This window comes from Populus nigra, chromosome 4 (genome assembly GCF_951802175.1).
Source record: "Populus nigra chromosome 4, ddPopNigr1.1, whole genome shotgun sequence".
NCBI lineage: Eukaryota > Viridiplantae > Streptophyta > Magnoliopsida > Malpighiales > Salicaceae > Populus > Populus nigra.
The window spans coordinates 24,845,423-24,856,148 of NC_084855.1; the positions used below are offsets into that span (position 1 = coordinate 24,845,423).

Genomic DNA, 10,726 nt, shown 5'->3' on the forward strand with positions numbered 1-10,726 from the left:
AATTCAACAACAGGCTCAAACAAAAACACCCCCACAATTAAAGCAGAGTGTCCACGATCCCTGATCCGGAGCTCTAGACTGCCACTAGACCATCCAATCTCAGCCCTCTCCGCCAGCAACTCGGCCTTTTAGCTGGCTCCAGTTACCAATTCTTGCACCCATCTTTAACTTCAAATTATACCCAGTTTTTCTTTTCTTTTCTTTTCTTTACAGGAGAACCGATCATCATTCATTATTATCTCTTTTGGCTTTTGCACTTACGATCAAATCTACAAACTGAAGGAACATCAGCGGCTGGGAATATTGGAGACTGAAAACTAGCTTTGGGGCTGTCGTTAGCCATGGATGTCGGTGGTGATAGACATAGTTGCAGACAAAAAGGGTGCGAAGCAAGTAGAAACCCATTTTTTGAGGTTTTCGACTTTTTTGTTTCTTTTGAGACAGGGAAACAGAAAAAAAACGTTACACAAGTTAAACCTAAGCTAAGCCTGGCAGCGCACACTATGATGCTACTAGTCTGCTAGGGTTATCTGCTCCTCTCTATCTTCGACACGCATTCTATAATGTCGTTTTGGTAGTCGCCGTAACTTGCGCGTCTCGTGGGTTCATTACGCACCCTCAGCGGGGGGAATGAAGATAAACCTCGCGTTTACCCCTCTACCACGTCACCATATCTCACGTGCAAAACACGCAAGTAAATCTATCTCAAAAGAAAGTCTTTTATTGGATGATGTGTATTTTATTAATCTTTTCCATTTTGGCTTATTACGGTTTTGCATTTTGATACTGTGTACCGTATTTTAAAAATAAGTTTGATTTTAAAAAATATTTAATTAATATTTTTATAATAATTTTGAATAATTTTAAAATGCTAATGTTAAAAATAAAAAAAATTATTTTAATACATATTCATATAAAATATACTTTTAAAAAGCATTGAAACTGAAACGAGCACTAAATTTTATCAAATCTCAAATTTCATCAAAAATTAAATTTGAATTCTAATGAATAAATACCTATTTTATAAAACAATAGTTAATTAATATTTAACAAAAAACTCTATCTTCAATCATTAATCCCCTTTATTTTTTCAAAATATTTATTAATAAAAATAATATCAAAAAAATAAAATTAAAAATTAAAAAAATGAATCAACTTTAATTTTTTATTAGTTTTTTTAATGAATTGCTTTTACACTTGTATGATTAAACTAATTTCAAATTATGAGTCACATAATTTAATCAAATTTTAGGGTTTTTCCTTATTGTTAAATCCAGAGAGACTAAAATTTTCTCCATCTTAGTTAGTAATATTCTTCTTTCCTTTTTTTTAAGCAAGAAGAAAAGAGAGCGCGTGAGCATAATTAAAAAGGTTTAAGCAAAACAAAATCGGACAACCAAATATGTAACTACCCTTGTGCTAACGTACGCCGGGTAGGGATATCATTTTAACCTACCCTTTTTATATTCCCTCTTCTCCCTTCTTTGCCCCCATTTTCTCACCTCGCTCAAACAAATCAAAAGCAGCACCCAAATATCTCTCTCTCGACACTCTGCTTCTGTTTCGGTCACCGATCATCCATGGCTAATAATTCCCTCTCCGATTCCCGTCACGGCCTCTCCCTCACGCCTCCTTTCCAGATCTCCAAAGGTGTTAACGATTTCTCTCTCTCTCGCGCCTCTTAAACCTCTTTCAGTTTCTTTTAGTTTAATTTGGCCTTTTTTTCGGGGAGAAAAACAGAACCCTATCTTTTCCTTTTCTTCATTTGAACCTGTATTTATTTGTGGATTTTGTGGCTTTCTTTGACTGAATGTCGGTGTTTGTTCTTTATTTTTTTAGGGTTTTGTGTTTATTTTTGCAAATGCGATAATATTATTGGATTTCTGTGAAATTTTGGATTACGTTGGGAAGGAGTGAAAGTGCAGTGAATTTGTTAATTTTCTGTCTTTAGCTAAGTATTTTTTAATTATTTTTTTCCATTTGGGTTTCTAGAGGATAAACTGGAGTGATTATCATTTTTGGAATTTTTTAATATTTTTGAATGATAATATAATTTTGTTTGTGGTGTTTTCTGCTGCTTTTAGTTTTTTGTTTTCAACCCCATGCTATTGTTTATTTTGTTCTACATGTTAGGGTTTGTATCAGAAGACTTGATTTTTTTCACTTTCCTTGCGGATAAAAGCCAGTAAAATTACATTTGAACCAGAAATGGACTTTATTAAATTTGCATGATTTGGATTACATTTGTTATGTTTATACATTGGGACCTGTTGATTAATACATGCTATTAAATTTCTGTTTTTGTGATATTTCGCCTAAGTGTCAGAAGCTACTTGTGTTATCATCCATTAGAATTTATGACAAATAGGTCTAGCTGCAGGAACTCTTACTCTAGAGAGTGACAGTTTAGTTTTCACCTCTAGGCCAAAAGCGATTATAATCTGGTGACAGAAGCTCTAAATATACAAATGAAGAAACAAGGATCTATCAATTTTTTGTCTAGTTGGTTGTTGTTAAGCTCTCTTTTTGCTATTTCTATTCCATTTGTCTCCCATGGAATGCTCTGATTTTTTAAGTTTGAAGGTGTCTTTGGATTAAGTAACAAGTTTCATGGGATAAGATTTGTAATCATCTGCTGAATGGAAGTTGAATGTTGTTTGATCCAAGAAGCAACGGGGGCACCGTTGCCAGTTTCTCAGTAACTATGTTGCTTTGGCTAAATCAACGGAGTTCACATCAATTAATTTCTGTCATTCAACGGAATAGCTGAGCATGCTATTTTAATTATTGTTTTGAAAACGTGTGGAAAGTTTTTTTTGTTGATTCCTTCTGTTTATTACATGCAGATGCTCAAGGTTCTGACAATCCTATTCCGCTGTCACCGCAGTGGCTTCTGCCAAAACCAGGCGAGAGTAAACCTGGAGTGGGAACAGGGGTCTGATATCACAACCTTTTTACTGTATTAATGATCTTTTACCATCAGAACTTGCTTATTCATGGACAAATTTTTGGTTTTTACATTATATTCCTTAGATAAATGTACCCTCTTGCTGTCACCATGCAATCCATGTAAACTCTTTGATGTGATTGCTTCAGCCAGCAATTTAATCCTCTTCTTTTTGTGCTGTTGATGGGGTATACAGGAAAGCAGCCCGCTTCCAGCTTATGGCAATCGCTCAGATAGCATGAAGTCATCAGGAAACACCGAGGAGATGCATGACCAGAAGAAAAAGGATGTTTTTCGGCCTTCCTTGCTTGATATGGAAACTGGTCGTCGTGATCGTTGGCGTGATGAAGAAAGAGACACCAATTCCACCATGCGTAAAGATCGCTGGAGAGATGGAGATAAAGAGCTTGGCGATAGCCGGCGGATGGAGCGCTGGACAGAGAATTCATCCACCAAACACTATGAAGCACGCCGTGCCCCTTCCGAGCGCTGGACTGATTCAAGTAACAGGGAAACTAATTATGATCAGCGGCGTGAGAGCAAATGGAACACACGCTGGGGGCCGGACAACAAAGATACAGAAGGTTCGCGTGAGAAGTGGTCAGACTCTGGCAGAGATGGTGACACACCATTTGAAAAGGGGCTGTCTCATCATTCTGGCCATGGAAAAGATGAACGGGAGGTTGATCATTATCGTCCATGGAGATCTAACTCCTCCCAAGGTCGAGGGAGGGGAGAGCCACCTCATCACCAATCTTTAACACCGAACAAGCAGGTTCCAACATTTTCGTATGGTCGAGGACGTGGGGAAAGTACTCCAACGTATCCTCTTGGTCGTGGAAGGCTTAGCTCTGGTGGAATCTCCACGAACAGCATTTCTACTAATTCTCAATATTCGGGAGGTATTTCAGACAAAGGAGAAAGTGGTCAGTTAAGCTATAGTAGGACTAAATTGGTAGATGTATACAGGATGACTGACATGAAATCACGCCAACTACTGAACGGGTTTGTGCAAGTGCCTTTGCTTACACTGGAAGAGCCCTCAGAGCCACTGGCACTCTGTGCACCCAATCCTGAGGAATTGGTAAATTTTTATATATTGATTATCTGGGTGGATACTAGCATTGCATTATATTTATTTGATTTCTTATTGCCTGAGTAGGTAGTTTTGAAAGGAATTGACAAAGGGGACATAGTAAGCAGTGGTGCACCTCAGATATCAAAAGAAGGATCTCTTGGTCGGAACTCAATTGATTCTACACAACCAATGAGAGCCAAGCCTGGTACTTTATTTTTTAAAGTTGTTTTTATTCCATTGTACTTGCACATATTCTAGAGTAAGGAAATAATTCTGTTTGGATTGGCATGTCTTTGTAGGTGGTAAGGAAGATGTGCCACACTCTTTTGATAATGGTAAAGATGAAAGCCTCGACATTTTGACGGGCGGTCATGGAACATATTCTGATGGATTGTCTCATGAAAGACAGACACAATATCATGGGTCGAGCTCAAAATTGGAAATGATGCAGGAACCTAAGATGTATTCTGATGACAAGTTCAAAGTTGAAGGTAACTGACACAAAAGTGGTTTGTGCATGTGTTTATTAAGCTGAGCTGGCTGCCTTTGAAATCATTCAATGAGCTATGAAGGTGGCCCTTTTTCTTCAAACTTAACAAGACTAGAAAAATAATTATCTTGAACTCAAATTAAAAATTTGTGTTTGTTGCTTGTTATAATTTGGTTTTTGGTTCAGATAATTTTCATCTGTGCTTTTACTGTCTGCCCCCTTTTACTCTTAATCCAGTCTGTAAAACTTTGGTATGTTGCTGTATGAGAGTGTGCTCCATTTAAAGTGCCCATAGTCCTGGTGCATTATAATAATAATTATTTTCCATATGCAGCTTTTAGAGAAACCAGTCCTTACAAAAAGGATGATGAGGTGCCTAGAAGTAGGGAATTGAATGTGGAGGGAAATACTTCTGCGCATTCTGGAACTCCATGGCGAGCCCCATCATTGGTAGAGCAGTTCAATACTGTCTCGCATGACTGGAGAGATGCTTCCAGTGATGTCAGGTCAAGGGCTGCTGATATGGCCCGGAATCAACCCCCAAAAGATTCTGAAAATCCATGGGAAAGCAATGCGGCCAATCCATCATTCTCTAGAGACGAAGCAAAATGGCAGACCAATGAGGATCCCATTATGAAAAGGCAGCCATCTGCTGCTCTGGACAGGGAGCAAGAGGTCAAGAAGTTTTCACAACCCTCTCCTGAGAGCCTGGTTCTGTATTATAAGGATCCCCAGGGTGAAATTCAAGGTCCCTTTTCTGGCAGTGATATCATTGGGTGGTTCGAGACTGGATATTTTGGCATAGATTTGCAAGTTCGGCTGGCAAATGCATCACAGGACTCACCCTTTTTGTTGCTTGGTGATGTAATGCCTCATTTGCGAGCCAAGGCAAGGCCACCACCTGGGTTTGCTGGGACAAAACAGAATGAATTCACTGACACATCTAGCAGGCCAAACATTAGCAGCTTTGGAAACATGCATCCTAGCTTAAAGGAGTTTGATATTATAAGAAATGATCCAAGGTCTAAACCTGGTTCAGCAACAGAAGCTGAAAACCGATTCTTAGAGTCACTGATGTCTGGAAACTTGGGTCCTTCATCACAAGGTTCGGTTACACCCAGCTTATTTTCATTTTTTACAAATGAACTCTGTTTTATTGAGCAGCCCTATGCTTTGGGCATTTCCCCTTGGTTTCTAAATGTAGTTGTCATCTTGTTGCATCTTTATGCGAACTTGATGGTTATGTTTTCTCTTTAGGTTCTCAAGGATTTACTGGAAATAGTTCTGGTGGTGTGCCATCATTGGGAGTTGATGGTGGGAACGATCTACACCTGATGGCAAAGAAAATGGCACTTGAACGACAGAGATCATTACCTGGTCCTTATCCATTTTGGCAGGGAAGAGATGCTCCATCCATAGTTTCAAAGTCAGAAGTTCACCCAGACTCCCTGATGCAACATGCAAAACTCCTATCCTCTTTGTCTGACAATCCGCATCAGCCTCCTCTTTCTCAAAATGCTGATTTGATGTCCATTCTTCAAGGCCTATCTGACAGGCCTGTCTCTGGCATAAATAATGGCGTTAGTGGTTGGTCAAATTTCCCTGCCCAGGAGAGCTTGGATCCACTTCAGGATAAGATTGACTTGCTCCATGCTCAGAATTTTCCACCACAAGTTCTCTTTGGGCAACAACAGAGACTGCAGCGGCAGAACCCACCTTTAACAAACCTGCTTGGTCAAGGTATAGATAACCCGTCTGGTATTTTGACACCTGAAAAATTGTTGCCCTCAGCTTTACCCCAGGATCCACAATTACTCAACTTGTTGCAACAGCAGTACTTGCTGCAGTCACATTCCCAGCCTCCTATTCAAACACAGCAGCTTTCAGTGTTAGATAAGCTTTTGTTACTCAAGCAGCAGCAAAAACAGGAGGAGCATCAACAGTTGTTGTGGCAACAACAGTTACTTTCCCAAGCTATGCCAGAGCACCATTCTCATCAGCGTTTTGGTGAGCCATCTTATGGAAAATTACAGACTGCTTCAATAGCTACAGGAAATGCTCCTGTGGATCCTTCTCGGCTTCAGCTGTCTAAAGAATTGCTTACAACTGGTCTACAGTTGCCAGTTTCAAATGTTCAAGGTGAACACACTACCAGTTTATTGAATTTGCCACCTCAAGTTACCCATGACGTCACTTATAATGTCAATTCTGAAGCATCTTCTCTCCATCTTCCACATCAAATGTTTGGGAATGTTAATCTTCAAAAAAGCTGGGGTACAAGTCCAGGAAAACTAGGTGATATTCATCCGAAAGAATCTTTACCAGCATCACCATTTGTTGATAGCTCACCCTTGCCAGGGCGGATGAACAAATCTTCACATGAGGCTTCTGTTGCATCTGAACCTGTCCCCTCTTCTGACTTCCGTGTTCCTCTTTCACTGGATCATACATCAGAAGTCCCTTGGAGAACTGAAGAAAGTGCAAAGGTTTTGGTATCTGAGGCTACTGCAGATTCTGTTCATCAAGATTCTCATGAAATCTCTGATCCAGTAGCGTCAGCAGGAACTGGTGAGAATGCAATTTCAAAGCCCGAACATGCCAGTGCTCTAAAAGTTGAACTAGATAGCACACTTGATGAGCAGCAGATTGATAGAGATCGATTGAATACTGAGCCTGAAGTGGCAACAGTAGTGAAAAACATTGAAATTCGTGAGACAAGAAAAGCTTCTGAGAAGAAATCCAGAAAGCAAAAATCTGCCAAGTCAAACTCCTCTTCTGACCAGGCAAAGGTAGCAATAAAGGCTTTGTCTTTGCAGCAATCAAAGCAATCTGAAAATGAGGGGCCAAATGCTGGTCTAACAAGATTTGAATCACATGATGGAACTGGAGAAAATCTTTCTGGGACATCTCCACAAAAGGCAAGAGACAACAAGTTTGGGACTTCTGCAGAAGTAGTCGAATCCCAGCAGGTTACTAGTTCATTGCCTGCCATCAATTCTGGCGAGGGTGAATCGAAACTGGCTGGGTCCGTCCCGGTTCTTAGTGCACAGATTCAATCAAGTCAACGTGCTTGGAAACCTGCTCCTGGTTTCAAACCGAAGTCATTGTTGGAAATTCAACAGGAAGAGCAAAGGAAGGCTCAGGTTGGCCTGGCAGTTTCTGAGACCAGCACTTCTGTCAACCACGCAAGTTCATCAACTCCCTGGGCTGGGGTTGTGGCTAGTTCAGACCCAAAAATTTCTAGAGATATTCAAAGAGAAATGAATAATACTGACATAAATGTGGGAAAAGCAGAAATTTCACTCTCTTCTAAGAGCAAGAAAAGTCAGTTACATGATCTATTGGCAGAAGAAGTTTTGGCAAAATCTAATGAAAGAGAGATGGGAGTTTCTGAATCTTTATCTGGCCTGACTACTCAACCAGTTGCAACTAACAGTTTAGAATCTATAGATGATGGAAACTTTATTGAGGCTAAAGACACTAAAAAGAATCGCAAAAGGTCTGCTAAAGCAAAGGGGGCTGGAGCTAAGGTGGTAGTGCCTATACCTTCTACTGAAATGGCTGTTAATTTAAGTCCCATTGAGAAAGGGAAAGGCTCTCGCTCTGTGCAGCAGGAGAAGGAAGTATTGCCTGCAATTCCATCTGGCCCTTCTTTGGGAGATTTTGTTTTTTGGAAGGGAGAGCCAGCAAACCATTCTCCTTCTCCAGCATGGTCTGCTGACTCCAAGAAGCTTCCAAAGCCCACATCTTTAAGGGACATCCAAAAGGAACAGGAGAAAAAGGTCTCTTCTGCCCAGCCTCAGAATCAAATACCAATTCCTCAGAAACCTCAGCCCGCTCAATCCGCACATGGAAGTGGATCTTCATGGCCGCATTCTGCATCTTCTCCTTCAAAGGCTGCTTCTCCTATCCAGATAAATTCCCGTGCTTCTTCTCAGTCAAAATACAAAGGAGATGATGAACTATTTTGGGGCCCGATTGATCAATCTAAGCAGGAGCCTAAGCAGTACGATCCTTTCTTTGCCTATCTAACTAGCTTTTAGTTTATCAAACATTGCTTCTTTAGTTGAACCATTCTTTCTATTCTTAGAGCTGCTCTTGTGAGCATACTGGTTTTCTGCAGATGCCATGTAAATTTGATCTGGTTTATTATATTTTGCAGTATGTTTTTACCTGTTTGATTAGTAGATTTTTCCTGTTTGGGATTCTGCATTTCTTTTTGTTGCTGTTTACTCGCCTATAAAAAATGGCTATATTGCAAGGCTGCTGATTAATTGGTCCCTCTTCAACCAGCTTAAACGAGTGACGGAATAACTTGTTGTTTCTGTCCACTTCCCATTTTGTCCTCCCCTGTTTTCGAATCCCTTAATTATTCCAGTGATTCTCCAAAATGATAGCATTTGACCTGTTCTAGTTGCCTAATAGAAAATATTTTTTAAGCATTTGTAACAGGAGCTACCATGTGTTGCCAAAAGAATTTCTTTCTTGTGGTAACCATTCATGTGAAGACATGGAAGTTAAGCTCAGTGGTGCAGGGTTTAGTCAGAACAGTGATTCAGGCTCAAAACTTAAATGAATTTGTTGTGAAATGTTTGTGACTTACTGAAATAAGTTGGGTTTCAACTTATTTTTAGTCCACATAAAAGTTCAAATGTGAGAGCTCCTTTGTAAATTTCACATGAACAGGTGTACTAAGTTTAGTGATTGTTGGTACTTTGCTTTTGAACTTGGCATATTTTGCCAAAATTCAAAGGACTGTTAGATTTTTTTTGTCGTTGTTTGTTGGGTAAGCCTCTGTCCATTTGTTGCTTTCTTTACATCATTACCCCTTGCTGTCTCCTCAGTCAACGCCCCTGATGGGAGAAATTGAAAGTAAATTTTGATATCTTTCTTCTAAACAGGTCAGAATTCCCTCATATTTCAAGCCAGGGAAGTTGGGGAACCAAAAATACTCCTGTAAAAGGAGCACCAGTTGCATCACTAGGGAGACAGAAATCTATGGGCGGCAGATCTGCAGAGCATTCACTTTCATCTTCAACAGCCACTACTCAGTCATCTCTTAAAGGGAAACGAGATACGATGAACAAGCATTCAGGTAAAGTGACAATAGGCTGTTCATCTTAACCTGTCAAGAATTGTTGTTGACCCGTTATGTTTATATTTTTTCAGAGGCCATGGAGTTCAGGGCTTGGTGTGAAAATGAATGTGTTAGACTTGTTGGGACTAAAGGTACCATTCTATTTTCTTTCTTCTTTTGCTTGACATTTATTTACTAGAATTGTGATTTTTCATCGAACTTGATTTTAAGCATTTGGGTAACAAGTATCTTTTGCAGATCGTTAAATATACTTGTTACAAACTTTACTTTTCCCACTCAAAAGATGACGATCTTTCAAGCATACATATAACAAGTACCATGGTCTTTAGTAGTATGGCTTCTCTGCCAGATAGGTCAAATTTCATGTAACGCAGAGATTTAAATAGTTTTCTACTTTCCTTTGGCTGTAGCCCATGGTTCAATACAAAACTCTGTTCATGCATCTGACATGTTGACTTAAACACTTTTTGCTGGTCTTTAAGTTTTATCTCATGCAATGGAATCCCTTGTGATAGATACAAGTTTCTTGGAATACTGCTTGAAGCAATCCAGATCAGAGGCGGAGATGCTTCTGATAGAAAATCTTGCATCATTTGATCCTGATCACGAGTTCATCGACAAATTCCTCAATTGCAAAGAGATGTTAGGAGCAGATGTTCTTGAAATAGCCTTTCAAAGGCAGAATGATTGGAAGACCAGCGGGATCAGTGCCAAAGATGTGACTTTTGACAATGCAGGTGTTGAAGATTATGACCGTGAAGATGGGTCGGGGAAGGGTGGAAGCAAGAAGAAAGGGAAAAAGGGGAAGAAGGTCAACCCTTCTGTTTTAGGATTTAATGTTGTCAGTAACCGGATCATGATGGGCGAGATTCAGACACTAGAAGACTAGGAGTTTTGGATGGTAGTTGTAAATACGCTTTGACTACACTGTTAGTAAATGTTTTACATTAGGATCAAGTTTCTCTACATAGATCAACAGCAGCAGTATCAATTTGATCTGCTCAAGCAATTTTGTGGACTAAAATTCCTGCGGTAGAGTTACTGTCTTTTTTGTCAGAGAAAACGAAGATTTATCATAAACCATGAAGGCAACCTTGACTGGTGCATTGTTTT

At 39.7% G+C, this 10,726-nt stretch overlaps 1 protein-coding gene across 1 annotated transcript; it reads left to right on the forward strand.

Annotated features, from left to right (window-relative positions):
* Window positions 1–1,477: 1,477 nt before the first annotated feature.
* LOC133692088 (protein ESSENTIAL FOR POTEXVIRUS ACCUMULATION 1) lies at window positions 1,478–10,726 on the forward strand. Its single transcript, XM_062112772.1, has 10 exons — window positions 1,478–1,650; window positions 2,847–2,935; window positions 3,144–4,031; window positions 4,110–4,230; window positions 4,325–4,516; window positions 4,850–5,620; window positions 5,773–8,521; window positions 9,417–9,610; window positions 9,685–9,744; window positions 10,129–10,726. The coding sequence occupies exons 1-10, from the start codon at window positions 1,581–1,583 to the stop codon at window positions 10,500–10,502; spliced, it is 5,508 nt and encodes a 1,835-aa protein (XP_061968756.1). The 5' UTR covers window positions 1,478–1,580; the 3' UTR covers window positions 10,503–10,726.

What these genes read in the sequence shown, in the direction of transcription:
- LOC133692088 (XM_062112772.1), top strand. Translation starts at nt 1,581, where the DNA reads ATGGCTAATAATTCCCTCTCCGATTCCCGTCACGGCCTCTCCCTCACG. An exon ending in ACCAATGAGAGCCAAGCCTG is followed by an intron (nt 4,231 to 4,324) that starts GTACTTTATTTT and finishes ATGTCTTTGTAG; the next exon opens with GTGGTAAGGAAGATGTGCCA. An exon ending in TAGACTTGTTGGGACTAAAG is followed by an intron (nt 9,745 to 10,128) that starts GTACCATTCTAT and finishes CCCTTGTGATAG; the next exon opens with ATACAAGTTTCTTGGAATAC.